The following is a 20,631-nucleotide window of genomic DNA, read 5'->3' as shown; positions in this document are numbered from 1 at the left end:
GTGGGTTAAGGATCTGGCATTGCCGTGAGCTGTGGTGTAGGTTGCAGACACGGTTTGGATCTGGCATGGCTGGGGTGAAGGCCAGCAGCTACAGCTCCAATTACACCCCTAGCTTGGGAACCTCCATATGCCGTGGGTGCATCCCTCAAAAATACAAAAAAAAAAAAACTGTCCAAAGCCAGGCTTCTCCTCACACCCCCAAATCTTATCCCTGTCCTTGTCTCCATTGGCCCCACACAGGGTTCTCCTGCTGACCTGCAAACCGCCAGCTGAGCTCCTGCCCAGGATGCTCTCTCCCCAGTCATTTCATGTTCGAGCACTTCATGGCTTTGGGTCTTAGCTTAAATGTCATCTCCCAAGAGGCGCCTTGCCTACCAGCCCAGCTAGAGCAGCACCCCACCCCCCTGTTCATCTCCAGCTCTGACAGCACTTGATTTTAATTTTTGCATGGCACGCACCAATATCTGGCTTTCCCTGTTTGCTTTTTTTTTTTTTTTTTGTCTCTTTTGGGCCACACCCACAGCATATGGAGGTTCCTAGGCTAAGGGACGAATTGGAGCTGTAGCTGCCAGCCTTTACCACACCCACAGCAGTGTGGGATCTGACCAGTGTCTGTGACCTACACCACAGCTCACAGCAACGCTGTATCCTTAACCCACTAAGGCCAGGGATTGAACCCAAAGCCTCATGGATACTAGTCGGGTTCATTAACCACTGAGCCATGATGGGAACTCCTGCTTATCTTTTTTATTGATTGTCACTCCCTCCCTCTAGAAACCTAAGCCCCATAAGAGCAGGGATCAGCTCTTTCTCATTTCCTACCACACCATCAGCACCTGGAGGGAGGTAGGCTTGCTGCATGGATGAAAAAGTCAAGATCACTGGAATAATCCAACAGCTTGCACCCCAACGACACAAGTGTCTGAACTCTGAACACTTCTAATCCCCATGCTCCTGGCCAATGGGCAGACAATGGTCTGCCCTTGAGGGGCTGTGGTGTGAAGCCCAAGCATCACCCAGGAGACATCTTGCCATAAAATCAGGCTCGAGTCCAGAGAAGCTGAGATTCAACAAAAAAAAAAAGGGGCCACAGCCAAGTGAGAAGATGTCAGGAGAAAAAAGACAGATCCAGAATGTGGGGCAACCTGAGGCCTGCAGCCAGGCCTGAAGCTCTGCATTTCTTGCAGCCTCCTGGGGCTGCAGTGCTGGACCACAGATGGAGGAGTGAGGGCCTGGGGTGCACAGAAAGTCAAGGCCATTGGGGGCCACCATAACAAAGCATCACAAATTGGGGGCTTAAAACAACAGAAAGCTAGGAGTTCCCACTGTGGCATAGCAGGTTATGAGCCTGACTAGTATCCATGGGGATGCAGGTTAGACCCCTGGCCTTGCTCAGTCAGATCCTTAAGGATCTGACATTGCTGTGAACTGCAATGTAGGTCACAGACATGGCTGGGATCCCAAGTTGTTGTGGCTGTGGATGGCAGCTGCAGCTCCAATTCAAGCCCTAGCCTAGAACATCCAAATGGTACAAGTTTGGCCCTAAAAAGAAAAGAAAAAAAAAACAGGAATCTAACCCTAACCCAACAGTTCTGGAGGCTAGAAATTGGGGATCAAGGTGTGGCAGGGCCATGCTGTGGGTGGAGGACACTCCAGCGAAGGGCCCTTCCCACCTCCTACAGCATCTGGTGGTGGTGAGTGGGGACCTTTGGCTTATGGACCCATCACTTCCTTTCTCCCCCTTTGACACGTGACCCTTCCCTGTTTGTGTTATAACCTCCCTCTTCTTACAAGGACACCAGAAATTGCATTAGGGACGCCCTCACCCAGTGTGAGCTCATCTTAACTTGATGATATCTACAAAGACTATTTCCAAAGAAGGCCACATCCACGGGTTCCTAAGGTAATGAATATGCAGGGATACCACTCTACCCACTGCGGGAGGAGGGAGGAAAAGAGGTGTTGCAGACTGTGGTAAAGGAAGCAAAGACAGAACAAGCAAATGCAAACTCTGAAACCTCCAGGATCCCGGTCCAAAAAGTAGAAAGGCTGCAAATACTGTCAGACCCTCGATGTTACAACGAAGTGCGGGTGGACAGCCTGCATGGAAGCAATTCACAGAGGTCATCCCTCTTGCTTACCGATGGTTCATCGGAAACTACACACAGGCCAGAGATGCAGAGCGGGGAGCCTACAACCCGTGTAAAGGCGAGCCACTCGTTACACGTTTCTGCGCGTCCGAAAAGTTCATGATAAAACCAGGACACATAAAGACCCATGTCTTTACCTCTCCTTCCAAGTCTCCTGAGCCTCACATCTCCAATCCTGGAGCCAAGCGGGGGCAATGGACTTTCCAGTAACCCCCTCCCCGAGCCCCCACCTCAGGCCAAGGTCTCCAGCTCTGCGGTCAGAAGAGCTTTCGGTAGGGTCTGAGTGCCAGGATGCACCCAGCCTCGTCCTCACTCCCTAGACTCTCCCGCCAACCCGAAGGGGGTCTACGCTTAACATGCGCATGCGTGACCCGCTCCCACCATCCGCCCTCTCCCCGCCCCTCCCCACGTGACGCCGTGGGAACCTGGACCCAGCACCTCCTAGGTGGGGGCGGCCAGCTGAGAGCGGGTTGGCGGTGGGGGTATGGGGTGATGGAGAGAGGAGGAGGGACGGAGCCAAGAGACCTGGCTCTCGGGGTCCAGAATTGCAAGAGAAAGAAATGGGGGATGGGAGCCCCTGCTCCCAGATTGAGGCTCCAGGGAGGATGGTATCCCAGGGGTCCCACCGGCGCACTCACCCGAACGATGTAGGAGACCCCGGGCCCCAAGACCCTGGCGTCTGGGTGTAGCCAGCCGTGCGCCGGCTTGTGGATGAAGCTGCCCTTGCGGATCCACTCGTCCGCGGCGGCGTCCGGGGGCCCGGCCACTCCCCGCGCGCCCCGTGGCCCCCGAGTACCGGCGGCCCGGCAGCGGCTGAGAGCAGGCAGGGGGCAGGGCGCCGCGCAGCGCGGATCGCAAGCGCCCAGGACCGCGGCTGCCAGCGCCGGGACGCCGGCCGAGTCGGCCGGCTCGGGCTCAGGCTCGGGCTCAGTGGACCCCGCGCTCCCCGCTGCACGCGCCGCTGCGGGGCCGCGGCCCAGGAACCCGGCAGGGGCGGCGAACTTCCACTGCGGCATGCGCGGCAGCAGCGCGCAGAAGGTGGTGGGCGCTTCGGGCTCGGGGGGTGCAGGGGGCGCGGGGGGCGCGCGCCCGCCCGGACCCTGCGTCATGGCCGCAGCCGCCCGACCGAGCCCGACCGGGCGCTGCGCCTGGCGGGGAGGAGGCCCTCCCGCTCCCTCCCGCTCGCTCCCGCTCGCTCCCCGCCCCCGGCCCGGTGATGTCATCCGTCCGGCCCAGCGCGCAGCCGCGGGGGGCTGCGCCCTTGGGACCCCCGGCCCTCGGCGTCCAGACGCTTGGTGGGGAGGCTGGGGAAACTGAGGCCCTACGAGGACACAGGCGCTGGCATGAGTCGGGTAGCCAAGGAGGGAGAGAGGTTCCGAACCCAGGACCCAGGCAGAGACCCCCCCTTACTTCGCCCCCCACTCGTCCCCAGGTACCTAGGACAGAGGTGGGAGAGCCTTATAAATAGCTTCCTTCTTCCCTTTTTGATGTGGGGAAACTGAGGTCTGGAGAGGGGCGGAGGCGCGGTCCGGGAAGGAGAGCGCTGCAACTCCTCAGGTCATCTCCCTCACTTCCCTTTGTTCCAACCGAAGGTACTTAAAATTTTTGCCCTGCTTTATTTCCTAACTGGGAACCTGAGACTCAGAGAGGGTAAGGGATGTGCCGGAGGACACACAGCGCAGACTCCGACCCAGGAGTGCCGAGTTGGGCTGGCTGTGCAGCCTTTCCCTGGACCTCAGTTCCCCCGGCTGTAAGCCAGGGGCACGGGCTAGAGCATCACCGGCTCCTCCTTCATTTCTGAGTAGCCCCGTGCAGCATCAACCCAACTGAACTCTTGGGCCTAGGCCCTCCAGGCCCGCCAGCGTCTCCGTCCGCCAAGGCCTCCACGGCTGCCGCTTCTGCACCGAGAACGGACGGTCTTGGTCACCCCAGGACCAGCATCCCAGCCCGGGGCTGACCCATCCCCCTCCCCGCCCCCTCCCCCTCCAGCCCCGCCCCAGGCTGGGCCGGCTGCCGGGAAACAAAGGGAGGGGGGCCGGGGCCGCGGCAGGTGGGGACAGGCGAGGCAGCCGAGAGCCGGATCGATAAATCAGAGGAGTGAGATCACCGCGTGGCCGCCGCCCGCGGCGCGAGAGGAGGCAGCAATGGGGGCGGGAGGGAAGGCGCGCGCGGCCGTGATTGGCCGGCGGGCTGGGCGGAGGTGGGGGGAGGTCAGTGACGCTGAGAGAGAAATTGTGGCCCGCAGAGGGCTCGGCCTTGGGTCAGCCGGTGGGGGTGACTTTGTCGGAGTCTGGGGCACCCACCTGGACACCTGTGTGTTCCTTGTCTCTGATGTGGGCTACAAACTTGTGGACTGTGTGAGGGTTGGCTTGTATTTATACTGTGCGTGGATGTGAATGTGAGAGTGTCCAGCTGTGTGTGCAGAGGCCCTGTTGTGTGTCTTGCTGTGTGTGTGAGGGTCCTGGTGTGTGTCCAGGTACGTGTAGAGGTCCTAGGGTGTGTCCTCCTGTGTGTGTAGGGGTCCTGGTGTGTGTCCTGTGTCTAGAGGTCCTGGTGCATACCCAGGTGTGTACAGAGGTCCTGGGTGTGTGTCCAGGTGTTTGTGTAGAGATCCTGGTGTGTGTCCAGCTGTATAAGTCCTAGTGTGTGTCCAGCTGTGTGTAGGGGTCCTGGTGTGTCCACCTAGTTAGGTGAAGGGTATGAGGTCAAGTCTGGTCCCCAGGCTGGGGAAGAAGGACAGAGCAGGGGAGAGCTGACACCCACCCAGGAGCCCTCTGGGTTCTGCCTGCTCAAGCACCCACCCCCTTGTGGGGCCTCGTCCTCCATGGAGACGTGGTGTGGTCTGTCCCACCTACCTCAAGCTTCCTGGGTTAGGGTCTTCTGGGTCTGGGCTACTCTTCCTTTCCTATCCCTGAGAGAGAAGGGACAGAGCCCAAAGGCCAGGACTCACAACCAGGGATCAGGACAGTAGTGCTTAGTGTGCCTTTGGACAAGCGCCCCATCTCTCCAAAGCCCCTCGGTAACCTGACTCCTGAGTTGCTGTGATGCTTAGATAATCTTTTCAATATCTGGGACACAGTAGGCACCTACCAATGGCAAACCTTAGACTACACCAAACTTCTATACATCCTTCAGAGCCCAGCTTCAATTTCTCCTCTTCAGAGAAGCCTACCTGGCTGGCTCCCCCCACTCAAAGCCCTGGCTCCATCTCTGTCCTCCTCCAGCCCTGAGTCCTCTCTCTGGTCCCATCCAGATCCCCAGGGGCTGCAGAGTCAGAGGTCTGGATCTTGAGGGCAATGTTCAGGTTTTGTTCCTGTGATGTGAACAGCCCACGGGTGTGTGATGCTGGCTGCTCCTGGCGCCACGGAGATTTATTGGCAGGCAGCTACAGGGTGGGGATGGCCTTCCAGCCCCATTCTGGGCTGGAACCAGGACACCCAATTCTGGGCTGGGACCAGGGCAGCCAGCTGTGCCTCCTTGAGCAGCAGGGATGAGCCCAAGCCTGGCAGAAACCCGAGCTCTGCCAGAGACCTAGGCCCTCACAGGCAGACGCTGAGTTCTAGGACATGGGAAGCTGCATCTCCAGCCAGCGGCCTGGCCTGGCCTGGCCTGGGGTGACCCAAAGAGAAGAAACTGGGACGCTGAAAGGAGGCTCACCCTGTCAGGGCCACGGGGTCACAGCCCCCGGGACTGGAGAAAGGAGGTGGCCTGGAAGGGCCTCAAACAGTTGAGAGGAGAGGAAGGGGGAACTGCCCCCTGCCCCCTGCAACCAGAGCCAGCCCAGGAAGGGTCTGCCCACACCCCACTGTGCGGCATGGGAAACTGAGGCCCAGCTCAGGAGCCGGTGGGGCGTTTTGCCCCCAAAGGCATCAGGGTGTGGTGTCCACAGCCATGGTGGTGGCCCGTTTGGAGTGGCAGATGCCCATGGTGAATGCTGGGGCCCGGGCCATTGTCACAGTGACCTGCTCGGGACTGTGAGTGCCAGGGCCGGGGGTCTCTTCTGCCGGGCGTGGGGCTCGGGGCCGCCCCAGCATGGTGAAGGCTGGCCGGCGCTGACGGTAGGTGTTGGGGTCCGGGCTCTCATACTGGCCCGGGCCTGGCATCTCAGCAGGGTCCAGCAGGCGGCGGGTGGCAGGTGTGCGGCCTGCCACCGTGTAGCTGGGACTGCTGGGCTTGATGAAGATCTGGGAGCCCCAGAGGGAAGGCAGGGTATAGGTGTTAGGGGCAGGGGCTGAGGTGTCCAGGGACTGCGGGCGGAGGCGGGAGCCCAGGGTGAAAGCTGGGGGGGTCCGCTGGCGCACAGGGGCCACTTTCTCTGGGCTATAGGCCCCAGGGCCTGGCGTCACTTCCAGACCTGTAAGAATGGGGCAGGAGGATTGTCAGTGGGCAGAGTCCTCACATCCTCGAAGATCTTGCATGGCTCCCCATAGCCACATGCATCCTGGTGCTCACAGCAGCCCTGCGGTGTTTCTTCTCCTTCCCCGACCTCCCTCTGTTCTTTCTCAAGCTCCCACCTTTGGCCAAGCTCAACCCTCTACCAGCCATGCCTCCCACCCCACAGGATGCTTCTCATCCTTCAAGACAGCCCCAAAGCCCCTTGCCCTGCTGCCCTCCCCACACCCTCCTTCTCAGCAGAGCCCTCACAGCCCTCCCAGGATCCCCCTGGTGTGGGTCCATCGCCCTCTCCAGACATGGCCACACTGAGGTAGGATGGTTCCCACCTGCAGTCTGACCACCACGCCAGACTGGGGTCTCACAAAAAGCAAGGACATGTCAAATCCAGTTCAACCTCCAGCAGTTGGCTTAGTACATGGTTGAGTGGATGGGTAAGGAGTGAATGAGTAGATGATGGATTCATGGATATGTAGGTGGATTGAGAGATGGACTGTGGATGATGGATGGATGGGTGGATGGACAGAGGGGGGATGGATGGATTGGGTGGATGGATAGATGGATAGAAGGGGGATGGAGGGATGGATGGATTGGGGGATGGGCAGGTGGGTGGCTCATGAATGGATGGTAAGTGGATCAATGGATGGACTGGATGATGAACAGGTGGTTGGGTGAATAGACTGGTGAGTAGATGGAGTTCCCGTCGTGGTGCAGTGGTTAACAAATCCTACTAGGAACCATGTGGTTGCGGGTTCAATCCCTGGACTTGCTCAGTGGGTTAAGGATCCTGCATTGCCGTGAGCTGTGGTGTAAGTTGCAGATGCAGCTTGGATTCCAAGTTGCTGTGGCTCTGGCGTAGGCCGGTGGCTACAGCTCCGATTAGACCCCTAGCCTGGGAACCTCCATATGTCGCAGGAAGCAACCCTAGAAAAGGCAAAAATACAACAACAACAACAACAAAAATAGTTGGTGAGTAGATAGATGGGTGAATAGTGCGTCTGTGGATCAGTAGGTGGACAAGTAGCTGGCTGATAGGTCAAAAGATGAAAGAGTGGGAGACTTGAATCAGATCATTAAATCAGGTGCCTCAGATGAAAGAAGCCTGTGAAGGCAGTTACTGCATTTGCCACAGTCCCCACTGCACTCTATTGTGTCCCGATGCTGAGGCTGAGCCTCAGGTGCCCTTGTGGCACCATCTGTGCACAGGATCACATCATCCTGGCCCACTTCACCCTCCAGGTTCTCTCAGGGCCCCTGCCCCTCTTCTGTGTCCACTGGATTTCATCATTCCAAAGAAGTTCCAGGAACTCAAGAGTGGAAGGGGATGGGGAGGTGCAAGCGTGGCTGAGACCCTGAGAGGGTCGGGTCCTGCTGGGGCAGCACAGCCAGGTACTCACCCCGAGACTTGCCCCGACCCTGCATAGAGTAGGCAGGGGTGCAGCTTCGTCCAAAGCGGGTGACTTTGGGGTCCAGGAAGTAGATGGGTCCGGGGCTGGTCTCCTGCGGAGATGCTGGGGAACACAGAGTCCTGAGGGCGCCTCCGATGGCCCCACTCCTCAATGCCCAGGAGGAGGCACTCCCACCCCCAGCAGCCTCCACCCCCTCTTGGAAGGCAGGGACCCCAGCCCACTGAGGTATCACCACTGATTTGGGGGCCCTGGGTCTCCTCTTGTGCATAGAGTTAGAGCAGTCAGGCCCCAAGGGAGGGTCTGAGGAGAGCCCTTCAGAGCTTGGCCTTGCCCTGGCCAGTGTGAGCAGCTCGAGGGAGGGGAGACCATGGGAAGTGAGATGACCCACAGAAGGGGATGGTCGGTGCCTGGCACTTAAGACTTGGAACCAATTTACTGTGATTGCCACTGCTACTGTTTATAAGCACACTCTGGGGTAAATCAAGTGCAGTAGGTCCAACAAGGACTAACTAGTTTAAGTACCATGTGTACATGTACACACATGACCTGGTGCACACATGAAGCACGCTCACGATAAATAAGCACAGCCCAACTCATGGCATTTCCCACCTCCAGGCCTTCGCCTCTTCTGCCAGCTCTACCTGGAGTCCCCTTCAGCTCCGAGGGGTTCCACTGAACTCCTACTCATCCTACAAAGCTGATTCCATGCCTTCACCTCCAAGAAGGCTTTCCTGGACATTCAGCGAGTCCACAGTAACCACCCCTGATTCCCCAGCCTGTGTGTCCCTCTGTCCAAGGATGTGTCCTGCGGCACACATGGATTAGAAGCTGGCAACTCAGGATGCTCTGGGCCACAGGCTCCGTTCTTAATCCTTCTGTGTGACCCAACATGGTGTTGATTCCCTCATTGGCCTTCTGGGGCCTCTGGCAGCTTCCTGAGTTTCCTTTGGGAAACTTGGAAAGTTTTAGTTTGGGGTTGCTGCTGATGCTGAAGGCTGAGAAGAAGCTGCTGGGCCTGCAGCTGCCAACAAGCCTCCTGTGCACACGAAACAAAGTCCCCACATAGCAAGGAGCCTCCCAGAACACCCCCAACACCACCCTGGCCCACTGGGACCCCGAGCGCTCTAAGAATGTGTAGGCACCAGTGTGCGGGCACCACTGAACAGGCACAGGGCAGCAATGCACTGGAGCCACTTTGAAGGCATCTACTTTTTCTTTTTTTTTCTTTTTGGTCGCACCCGCAGCATATGGAGGTTCCCAGGCTAGGGATTGAATCCAAGCTACAGCTGCGACCTATGCTACAGCTGCAGCAACTCTAGATCCTTAACCCACTGCGTGCAGCTGGAGATTGAACCCACACATCCACAGCAACCCAAGCCTCTGCAGTCGGACACTTAACCTGCTTAGATGCCACAGCAGGAACTCCCTGAAGGTATCTACTCTTGTCTTAATGAACCTCTCCAGGCATCCAATGTGTATTTAATCCTGACAACTGGTTAAGTCAGTGCCTCAGTGTGTACAGAGCAGGAAGCAGACATACAACTTGCCCAAGTCAAGCAGCAAGGAATCTGCAAACCACCCTACTCCCCCTTCCGTAATGAAACAAGGGCCCAGAGAGGCACAGAAGCTTCCCCGAGGTCACACAGCAAGGGTTGCCTCTGTCATCTACCCATCCAGCTTCCTGCCTCACTCAAGGGGAGCTTGAATCTATATGATGAGGAAATGCCTGGGTGGGAGGTTGGAGGCTGGGAAGCTCCCCTCCCACCCTCCCCCAGCCCTACCCCCCTCTCCCAATAGGCCTTACCCTCACTGGGCCTCCAAAAGAGTGAGTAGGCAGGACCAGCCACCCTGGTACAGTCATGGTTGATGTAGCCCACGGTGGACGGCAGGATGTACAAGCCCGGCCCAGAGCCTGCAACCAAAGCCCTCAGGTCACCGTCTGGGGCCCTACACCCTGACTTGTAGGGTGGAGCCCAGGGCCCAGCCCCTGAGCCCCCACCCAGCCTCCCAGCCAGCCTCTGTGGCAGGGGTGGGGAGCAGGCACTGCCTCCACTCAGGGGAAAATGAGTGAGGGGCATTGTGAGTCACAGGACACACAGGAGGGAGGGGCGGTGGGGCCTCCCCACCTCGGGGCACCTTGGGAGGACTGAGGCCGACAGAGAGACACACTGTCACAGCTGAGGACCCTGAACCCATACTCAGAGACACATTGTCACAGGTGAAGACACTGACCCCAGACTCAGAGTCACTCTGTCACAGCTGGGGGACACTGAGGCCAACACAGAGACACACTATCACATGTAGGGAATCAGCCCCCCACACAGAGATACACTGTGACAGTTGCAATGTCAGGCCACAGAAGCTGACTGCAACTGTCTTATTAACAGTTACAGAAACTGCTGCTGGGGCAGGGGCATAACTGAAATCCCAGGGTCAATGTTAAAGGCCCCCCCAGGGATCACCTGGGTCTCCACCCCCCTGCACAATCTCCCCTGCTCTGCGGCTTTCTCCCTGAGACAGTTATCACCAACTAATACTAATACCAGTACTGCAAAGGCTGCTTGTTGTGCCTCATCTCCACTCCTCTCTGCCCCGGATGTTTGCTGCTCTGCCGACTGTACCATGAGCACCTGCACCAGTGCCTGGCCCATAGGACATTCAACTTCTGTTGAATAGAGGAGCACAGGAGCCGACAAGGACACCATGTTCACACCCATACTGTGGGAAGGAAAACCGAGGTTTGGGGAAGGGCAGAAACTTGCCAGAGGCTCCTGCCTCCAGCTGGGCTCCTAAACATTCCAGAAGCCCCATCGGGGTGGGGGGATCAGAGCAAGCAGGGAAGGGTCCCACCACCAGGGCCCACCAGCCCTCCTACCGCTCTCCGAGGTGGCCAGGCCACAGGCTCTCCTCAGGCCGGTCTCTGGGATCTGGCACTCGGTGACCCGCCGACCCAGGGGCACTGTGGTCAGTCGTGGAGAAGGGTCGCAGCTGAGGGTCCCCATGGTGGGCAGCGGTGGGACCCCGGGGCACAGGGGCTGGCAGCCTGGTGCCCGCTCCTCAGCCGCAGCTGCTCTGGGCCATGGGCTGGGCACCGTCCCAGATCCTCACGGCTCCTGCTGGTGTTGGCAGAACCTTGGCCTCACCACACCCTCCCAACGGCACAGAAGCACCTTGTCTCTCGTCAGGGAGCTTGGGGCCCTGGCCTGAGCCGAGTGATCGGCGGTCGCTGGCCTGGAAGTGGGGCCAGGATCAAGTGTCGGCCAGGCAGCTGGACGGTCCAGGAAAGAATCCGGTGTCAGCAGGGCCAGTCCCCCGGGAGTTGGCCAAGCCGGACAGCCCGCACCGGAGCTGCAAACACGACACCCACAGTCTGGTGGCAGGAAGGACGGGCAAGGTCATGGGCGGCATGGTCCCATTTCCACAGCTGGGAAAACTGAGGTGTGGTCCAGGTTCCCCACCCCGGGAGCTGCCACTCTGGGCCAACAAGCATTCTCTCCTCCCCTCCTTCCTTCATACAAAGAGGATTTATTGAGCACCTTCTAGTGCTGTTTTCTGTTTGGGTTGGTGGGAACATGACAGGAACGGATAGAAAGGAACAGAGCAGCAGATACTCTTGGGAGGGGAGAGAGGAAAGCAGCAAAATTCATTGAGTACAGAGCATGTTAGAAGGTTCTGCAAACATGCAGCGGATGGGAGTCAGGGATGCAGTGCAGGGGGCAGGAGGACAAGTCACTGCCAGGGACAACAGTGAGGCAATGGTGGTCCACCAGGACAGCCCCCCTGCCTCGCACAAGCCCACAGGGATTTACTGCACCCTGGTACAGAGTTTATTTCCCTGACAGCACTGAAGGCTTCCATGGGCTCAAGGAGACCTGGCCACAAAGAATTTAAATTCTTGTCTCTCGTGGCACCCTTGTCTGTGCTGCGTTGTCCAGCTCTTTGGCACTGTAATTTTTTTTTTTTTTTTTTGGCCAAGCCCACGGCATATGGAAGTTCCCTGGCCAGGGATCAAACCTAGACCACAGCAGTGACAATATGAAATCCTTAACCAGGGAACACCCTGGCACCCTCATTTTTAAAGTTTTATTGAGTTACAATTCACTTCACGATGTAACTTTTTTCCTTTTCTTTTTTTAAAGCTGCACCTGCGACATATGGAAGTTCCCAGGCTAGGGGTCGAGTCAGAGCTGCAGCTAATGGCCTGTGCCACAGCCACAGCAATGCGGGATCCAAACCACATCTAAAAACTATGCTGCAGCTTGCGGCAATGCCAGATCCTTAACCCACCAAGCAAGGCCAGGGGTTGAACCTGAAACTCCCAAAGAACAACATTTTGATTAAAAATTTAAAAATTATGGAATCGGGGAGATCCCATTGTGGCCCAGAGGAAACGAATCCGACTGGGAACCATGAGGTTTTAGGTTCAATCCCTGGCCTCGCTCAGTAGGTTAAGGATCCAGCACTGCCATGAGCTGTAGCGCAGGTCACAGACGTGGCTCAGATCCTGTGTTGCTGTGGCTGTGGCATAGGCCAGCGGCTCCAGCTCCGATTGGACCCCTAGCCTGGGAACCTCCATATGCTGCGGGAGCAGCCCAAGAAATGGCAAAAAGACAAAAATAATAACAAAAAAAATAAAAATAAAATAAAATGAAACATAGGCTTATATTAGAAATGGCTATAAAATCAATTACCTACAATTTCACCTTAAGAAACTTTAAAAAAAGGAGTTCCCTGGTGGCCTAGTGGTTAAGGACTCAGCAGTCTCACTGTTGGAGCTCGGGTTTGATCCCTGGCCCAGGAATTTCCATGTGCCAAGGGTGTGGCAAAAAAAAAAAAAAGAGAGAGAGAGACAATCATGAAATGGAGAGTTGTAAAAAGAATTAAAAACTCCCCACCTAAAAAAAAAAAAAAAACACTACTTCTTTAAAACGATAAACAAACTTGGGAGTTCCCGCCAATTAAAAAAAAAAAAAAAAACTAGTTCTTTAAAAGGATAAACAGGGAGTTCCCGTCGTGGCGCAGTAGTTAAAGAATCCGACTAGGACCCATGAGGTTTCGGGTTCGGTCCCTGCCCTTGCTCAGTGGGTTAACGATCCGGTGTTGCCGTGAGCTGTGGTGTAGGTCGCAGACATGGCTCAGATCTCAAGTTGCTGCGGCTGTGGTGTAGGCCAGCAGCTACAGCTCCAATTGGACCCCTAACCAAGGAACTTCCATATGCCACAGGTACAGCCCTAAAAAAAAAAAAAAAAAAAAAACCTGAGCTTGAGCACTTTCTATGGCTGCATCATCTTGTCTAGTTGTCTCAGCATCTCCTGAGAGAAGTGCTGGTGCTGAGTCTCACCGGTGGTCACAGATGGGGAAACTGAGGGTTGGGGAGGGGGCGGGACAGGCACAGGATTTAGATCAAAGCTTAGGGTCAAGGACTTCTCCATGGTTCTAATTCCAGCTCAGCTTTCTGGAAATGCTGGAAATCCTCTGTGGATTCCTATTGCCCTAAGGATAAAATTCAAGCCCTCACTGTCACAGGAGACCCCAGTCCTGTCCTCACTTCCCTTCGGCCCTGGACTCCTACCCCTCAGCCCTCACTCACTCTCCTGCGGCCACATCAACAGCTTCCGGTTCCTTGGGATGGGGACCTCAGGTTCTCCACCTGCCTTCCCTCCACCTGGGATGTACTTTCCCACAGGGAGCCCGAAGCCAGCTCCATCCTCATCACCTGTGGGCCCCAAACTGGATGAGCCACTGGCTTCTTTCCAGAAGCAGCATAAACTCCAGAACTGGGGACTGAGGAGGGAATGGGACAGAGACACCCCACTTCTCTCTTCTCCTGCCTGGCTGCGCCTCCCACTGATCGACACTGGCCCAAAGTGCAGGAGCCCAGGGACGCTCCACCAGCTCCGCCTGGTGGACCCAGGACCGGGCAGAGGAAGGAGGAGTCACCCCTCCCCCCCAGCCCAGGTTACGTCAACCATGGACGGCTGGGGATACTAGTCCCAGCTGGGACTCAGCTTTGACCACCTCAGTTTCCCCTGACACAGGAAGGAGCCCAGTGGTAATACGGGGTAGGACTGGGGGGACGGACTGGAACAGCCTGTCTGGCACCCCCACTGCTGGCCATTGTCTCTGTGACTCACTTCAGCCCAGACCGCTTCAGTGCCCCCAGGGAAGCAATGCGCAGGGAGATGCTAATTATCTCAGAGCAGCAGCGCGCGAACCACCCCTTTTAATGCAAACTGACACATTGACAGCAGAGGGCACTTCGGAGTACAGGGCAGAGGAAGGTAAACTGGGCGTGAGCGGCCAGCCCCCACGCGAGGAGGCTTGGCTGCCCGACAGTGGGCGCGGTGGGGGTGCTGAGGCCTGGATACAGCTGGTGCCCCTTCAGTTACAGCCGGAATGACGTTGTTAATTCAACCGGGTCTCAGCTACGTGTCAGGCACTTCGAGGAACTGAGGAAATGGCCAACAGGACCCTCCCTCACTTTTCTGTGAGGGAGGCAAATAAGATCACCGACGTTAAAGCCGAGTATTGCCAGGGAGAAGCTTGGAGGGCAAGGAGGGGCTGGAGATGTGCAGTGTGCAGCAGGAAGGCCTCACCGAGATGTCACTGGAGCAGAGACTGAAGGTGAGGAGGGAGCCCGGAGACCTGGGAGAGGAAGCACCAGGAGGGGTGGGGCGGGTGGGCCTGGGACTGCACTGTGCCCAGCGGAACCGCAGGAAGGCCCGCGTGGGCTGCAGAGGAACGAATGAGGGGCATAGGGAGGAGGTGGGCGCGGGAAGGGGACGGGGCGGCGCGGGTCCCTTGGGTGCGGGAACTCTGGGGCTGCAGGCAGAGCAGGGACGCGCCCACTCGGTGCTCACGGGCACCCTCTGGCGGCTCCAGGAGAACAGACCGTGGGCGGCGCCGGGAGACTGGGATGAGGTGGTCTGCCTATCCCGGAGGGGTGGGGCGGGGGTGAGGGGGGGAAATAAGGGGTGTAGGAGTGGGTGAGGGGAGAATGAGGAGTGGGGACTGGGTGAGAGGAGAATGGGGAGGTGGGGGCGGGGTGAGGGGGAATGGGAATGGGGCGTTTTAGGTGGGATGTTGGGGAGAGCTGTCAGCGCAGGTAACGGTGGGAGGGCTGACGGGGTGGGGGGCGTGGAGGGGAATGGGGGAGGAGGCCAGGACTGGTGGTGCGGCCAGCTCAGCAGGGATAGAGGAGGGGGCGACAAGCAGGTGGGTTCTGAGTCTGTTTTAAAACTAAAGGAGAATCCCTAACCTCGCTCAGTGGGTGTGGCTGTGGTGTAGCTCCGGTTCGACCCCTAGCCTGGGAACCTCCATATGCCGCAGGTGCGGCCCTAGAAAAAGACAAAAAACAAAAAACAAAACTAAAGGAGAGCTTTAGTGCCTGCCCGCTTGCACGTCTACTTCTTGCCTAAAAAATAAAATAAAATAAAACTAAAGGAGTTCCAGTGTTCCTGCTGTGGCTCAGCAGAAACGAATCTGACTAGTATCCATGAGGATGCCGGTTCGATCCCTGGGCTCACTCAGTGGATTACGGATCCAGCGTTGCCACGAGCTGTGGTGTAGGTCACGGATGCAGCTCAGATCCCAGTTGCTGTCATGTAGGCCACAGCTCTCATTCAACCCCTTGCCTGGGAACTTCCATATGTGGAGGGTGCAGACAAAATAAATTTAATAAATAAATAAATGGACATAAAACTAGACCCAAAAGGATTTGCAGACAGATTTGAGGTGGGGAGGGAGTGAGCTGGTGAGCCTCCAAAGCTGGAGCTGTGGGACCTGGGAGGGCGCTAAGGAGGGAGGGGAGTCTTGGTAGAAGGTCATGAGCTGGGCTTTGGGATTGTGGGCTTGGGGCTTCGTGGGAGACACACATGGACACATGGTCAGGCAGCTGTAAGGGTGGACTGCTGGTTATCCCTCTCTGCACACAACAAGCTCCCCTAAACACAGTGGCTTAAAACAGCACACCCATGATTTTGTCACAATTTCAGAGGATGAGCTAGGTCCTCTGCTCAGGCTGCATGGAAGGTGTTGGCCCCACCTGGGACCTCACTGGGAGGCTAGACTGGGAACTCTCACATTGTTGCAGGATTTATTTCCTTGTGGTTATAGGACTGGGGGCTAGCTGTTGGCTGGAAGGCACTGTCAATTCCTGGCCACCTGGCCTCCCAAACCTGGCCTAGTTCTTCATAGTCAGCAAAGGGTTGGTGGAGCCGTTATTTGCATTATTGTGACTGCAGCTGTGGGGAGCAACCATCCCCACTAAGAACCCAGACTCTCTTCCCTCTTCCAGCTCCCTCCACCTTTTCCTGGCTCCATGGGTTCTTAAGTCGCTGAAAGAACATCACTGCCCCCAAAATTCATTTATCTCCCTTCAACCCGTTTTCCACTCAGTGACCAAATGATCTCTTGAAAACAGAAGCTGGAGTTGCCATCCTGGCTCAGCGGAAAAGAATCTGACTAGGAACCATGAGGTTGCGGGTTCGATCCCTGGCCTCCTCGATCAGTTCAGTTCATTAAGGATCTGGCGTTGCCATGAGCTGTGATGTAGGCTGCAGACGCGGCTTGGATCTGGTGTGGCTGTAGCTGTGGCATAGGTTGGCAGCTGTAGCTCAGATTAGATGCCTAGCCTGGGAACATCCATATGCCGTGGGTGCAGTCCTAAAAAGACAAAAAAAAAGAAAGAAATAAAAACGAAGGAAGAAAGGAAGGAAAGAAAGAAAGAAAAGAAAGAAAGAAAGAAAGAAAGAAAGAAAGAAAGAAAGAAAGAAAGAAAGAAAGAAAACAGAAGCTTCCCCCTTTGCGTGCCTGATTACAAAGCCCTCTCCTGGCTCCCTCTGTGCCAGGAGAAGCCCACTCTTCTCACTTTCCTCTGGGTTCTGGCTATGAGGACAGGGGCTGCATTTATTGGGCACTTACTGTGTACCAGGCTCTGAGCTGGGTGTTAGGGACTCAGGCGCACCCAGGGCAACCACAAGAAACAATGTGAGCCACATGCAGAATTCTGAATCTCCTAGTGGCCATTTCAAAAAACGAAAGGGAAACAAGAAAAAATAATTTTAAGAATATATCTTATTTAAGTGAATACATCCAAAATATCATTTCAGCATACAAAAACAACATATGGGAGATTCTACATTCTTCTTTTCTTTTGCCATACCCATAGCATGCACAAGTTCCCCAGGCAGGGGTCGAACCTCCAGCACAGCTGTGACAATACTGGATCCTTAACCCACTGAGCCACGAGGGAACGCCATCTACATTCTTTTCTTCATTCAAAATCTGGTGAGTGTTTTGCTCTCATGGCACCTCTCAGCTGGACCAGCCACACAGTTCAAATACTCAGCAGCAGTACACAGCCAGTGGCTGCTGTGCTGCACAAAGCAGGTATAGTGTTTTAGCCTAGAGCCAATCCCTTAGTCCAATGGTTCTCAACCTGGGCTGGCCCTGCCCTCAGAGGACACTGGACAATGCCTGGAGACAGTTTTGGTTGCCAAGATGGGGGGAGGTACAGAGGTGCTGCTCAGTACCACGCAGTTCACAGGGGAGACCCTGGTGCAAGAGTAAACCAGCATTTCTTCCCACAGCTGGCTGACCACACGCAGGTCAGTAACACCCATCACACCTACGTAGCCAGCACTCAGATACCACAACGGCACTTCCCAGCCCGCAGAAGCCCCCACGTCACCATAACCACCATCCCAACGTCTAAAGCAGGGCTGTTTTGCCCTTCCTTTTGAACTGTGAGCTGTGCTCTTATGAGGGCGCTTTCCCTCAACCTTGTGTGAGAGCCATCCTGTTGTTGGGTGTGGGTCTAGTCCCAAGCTGCTGGGTGTAACATTTCCATTGTATGAGGAGACCAAGCTTTATTTGCAGAGTTTCGAGCACTTCCACTTGGCACAACTGCAAATAATGTTGTTCACAGCATTCTGGGTGGGGGGCAGAGCACGTACAAAGGTCCTGGGGCAGGATTGTGCCCAGTGTTGGAAGAGGAACAGGGGTGCTTGGAGCAGAGTGAGCAAGGGGGAGGGGTGAGGAGTTGAGGGCAGAGCCCTGTGGGTGCTGGGAAACCTTGGCTTTTACTCCAAGGGAGGTGGGAGCCCTGGAAGATTTGGAGCAGAGGAGGGGTGTGTTAGGCATAAGAGAGAGCAGTAGAGGATGGCTTTGGGGAGTTTCCTAGTGGCACAGTAGCATAAGGATCTGATACTGTCACTGCTGTGGCTGGGGTTCGCTCCCTAGCTTGGAAGAAGGAGAAGCTGTACAGGTCCTGTCCTGGGATCCAGGACATCACAGGCCCTGAGCAGATACACAAATATTTGCTGAAGAAACGGGCTATGACAGTGCTGCACTGAGCCGAGGTCCCCAGCCCTTCTCTAAAACTGTCTGGCGGGTGAAAGGAAGTTCAAATCCCCAGGAAGCTAGGTCAGTAGATGGTCTGTGGTTCTGTCGCTGACACAGTGGGCAGCAGGCCAGGTGTTCGCAGGGCCGCCACCCCATCCAGTGTCAGCTCTCCCTCTGCCTTCCCAGCCTGCAATCTGTCACTTCCCACCTCCCCAGGGCCTCCCAATTGTCCCTTGTCCGGCCGCCAGCCCCCTGACTCAGACTCACATGCCTTTATGGCCACCTGCCCCTTTGTTCCGCAGGGATTCTAACAAGGAAGACTTGTTCTTCCCAGGATGAGGACACAGCGAACCTGCCAGACTCTCTCCTGCCTCCATCCCGGAAAGGCAAGAGCTGGCTCTCCACGTGGGACCAAGCCAAGCGGGAGAAAGGGGGTAGGGAGCCCTCCTATTCTGCTGGGTCCTCCTTATAAGAATGAGGACAGTGAAGTTCAGAGGAAGGAAGAGCTCGGGGGGGGGGGGGGGGTGGCTGGAGAAGGTCTCCGCAGGCTTTCCTGGAGCCTACAAAGTCCTTCCTGACCAGGTCCTTTCTTCCCTCTCTGGCTTTATTCTTACCCTTGGGGCAGCCCCTCTGGCCTCCTTGCTTTTCTAGAACGTGCCAGGCAGCTCCAGCCACAGGGCCTTTGCACTCAACGTACCTTCTACCTGGCACATCCTTTCCCACATAGATGCTTGCTAATTCTCTTCACATCTTCCAAGTCTTTGCTCCCCACCTCCAAGTCTTCCTCTGGCCACCCAACTTATTCCTACAACTTGCCCCACCTCCACACTGCCAACCCTGCTTCCATTTTACTTTTCCTTCTCCACACAGCATCTGCTAATAGAGTAGAGCATTTACTCCCTGCACGGTGTTGGGGTGGAGCTCATGAAACGGACTGCTAAGTTTGTAGGAGTTTTGTGAACAAGTTGATGTCACACCAGCAGTGTGAAATCAGCCACAATGGGAGTATTTACACCCCAGGACTTAGCACGTGCTACAAAGAAGAGCCTTTTGCTCTGGAGAGTCAGCTGTTCAACATTTATAGGCACACCACTGCCTGTTTACTACACTTAATGTTCATGACTCCTGGTTCCCGCCCCTCACCCCCTAGAATGGAAACCCCATGGGGCAGAATCTGCCCACGCTGCTCTCTGCTGTCACCCAGGCATCTAGAATACTTGGCAACTAGTGGGCGCTCAATAACTATCTGTTGAATTAATGCGTGACCCTCATCAGGGTCTTTGCAACAAAACCACCCTCTGCATGACCCTGGCCTTTAACACCAGTGACATATTCTCCAAAGCCAGAGAAAACTCAGGGCCCCAGCATAGAAGGCCGACCAATAGGACCCTGGCCGCCTAGCACAGGACTCGGCCCAAGCGCGCTACCCTGGTCACGACCCCATCCAGTCACTCGAGATGCCCCCAAGCGTAGGAAGGCAGCTCTGGGCCCAGGTACGTTCTTTCGTGCGTTCCTCGGCGCGCACGGAGGTGCAGGACCCCCACTCTCGCCAGAGGCCGACCTCAGGTCGTTACGGGCGATGCCAGTGCAGCAGAACAGGGGGACAGGGGGGAGGGGAGGGGGCGGGACCTTAAAGAGGCAATGGCCGAATGTCGGGGCTAGAGAGCCCTGCGCTGCGCGAGGCCTTGTGGGAAACGCGCCCCGGGCCGCCACCCCGGCGCCCGCGGCATGCCGGGAGTTGTAGTCCAGCGGCGCGGTGCAGCACAGGGCATATCGGTACTCGAGGGCAGCTGCAGCTGAAAACTGGCGGGAGTCGGTGACCGTGGCTGGAGCGGAGCCGGAGCGTCCCCGCCTTCGGGGCTGCAGGGGGCGGCGGCCCCCAGGGCCACGTTGAGCTGACCCAGGACATTGTCGCCACGGACAGCGGTGCAGTGAGTGCTTGAACCACAGCCGGACCCTGACCCCCGGGCCTCACTTCTGACCCTCAGCCGCGGCCCGATTCTGACCCGCAGCCCTAGCCTCTGACCCTCAGCCCTCACCTCAGACCCTCAGCTCGGCCGACCCTGACCATCAGCCCTCACATCTGACACTCAGTCCTGCCAGGACCCTGACCCTCAGCCCCATACAACCCTCCATACACTGGGCACCATATCTGGACCACTGAGCTCCCAGCCTTAGCCTTGGATGTTGAACCTTGGCCCCATTCCCTACCCAGCACCCCCAAAGCCAGCTTGGTCCTTCCAGAGCCCAGCCCCACACACCCAGGCACAATCCTGCAACCCCAGTTTCACACTCTCCCCGCAGAACCACCTTCACCTCCACCTTGCCTGGGCTCT

At 56.6% G+C, this 20,631-nt stretch overlaps 2 protein-coding genes across 2 annotated transcripts in view; both read right to left on the bottom strand.

Annotated features, from left to right (window-relative positions):
- Positions 1 to 3,275, bottom strand: part of SHC2 (SHC adaptor protein 2) — a 31,141-nt gene extending 27,866 nt beyond the window's left edge. The window contains exon 1 of the mRNA XM_047777838.1: positions 2,789 to 3,275. Within this exon, the coding sequence (XP_047633794.1) occupies positions 2,789 to 3,259 (471 nt within the window). The 5' untranslated portion in view covers positions 3,260 to 3,275. The remainder of the gene's footprint in view (positions 1 to 2,788) is intronic.
- A 2,744-nt stretch (positions 3,276 to 6,019) lies between these two features.
- On the bottom strand, positions 6,020 to 10,953 carry ODF3L2 (outer dense fiber of sperm tails 3 like 2). Its single transcript, XM_047774719.1, has 4 exons — positions 10,827 to 10,953; positions 9,756 to 9,863; positions 7,940 to 8,053; positions 6,020 to 6,504 (listed from the first exon to the last, which is right to left on the bottom strand). Exons 1-4 carry the CDS (start codon positions 10,951 to 10,953, stop codon positions 6,020 to 6,022), a joined length of 834 nt encoding a protein of 277 aa, XP_047630675.1.
- Between the last annotated feature and the right edge of the window lie 9,678 nt (positions 10,954 to 20,631).

The sequence above is a fragment of the Phacochoerus africanus genome, chromosome 4 (assembly GCF_016906955.1).
Source record: "Phacochoerus africanus isolate WHEZ1 chromosome 4, ROS_Pafr_v1, whole genome shotgun sequence".
In the NCBI taxonomy this organism is placed as follows: domain Eukaryota; kingdom Metazoa; phylum Chordata; class Mammalia; order Artiodactyla; family Suidae; genus Phacochoerus; species Phacochoerus africanus.
Note: the sequence above shows the minus strand (reverse complement) of the source record. Positions and strands in the feature narration are given on the sequence as shown.

Bases quoted from the DNA above. Each gene is read 5' to 3' on its own strand.
- ODF3L2 (XM_047774719.1), bottom strand. From the start codon at position 10,953: ATGGGGACCCTCAGCTGCGACCCTTCTCCACGACTGACCACAGTGCCC. The intron at 8,054-9,755 runs GTAAGGCCTATT...TGTGTTCCCCAG, and splicing joins CTTTTGGAGGCCCAGTGAGG to CATCTCCGCAGGAGACCAGC. The intron at 6,505-7,939 runs GTGAGTACCTGG...CCATTCTTACAG, and splicing joins GGGTCGGGGCAAGTCTCGGG to GTCTGGAAGTGACGCCAGGC.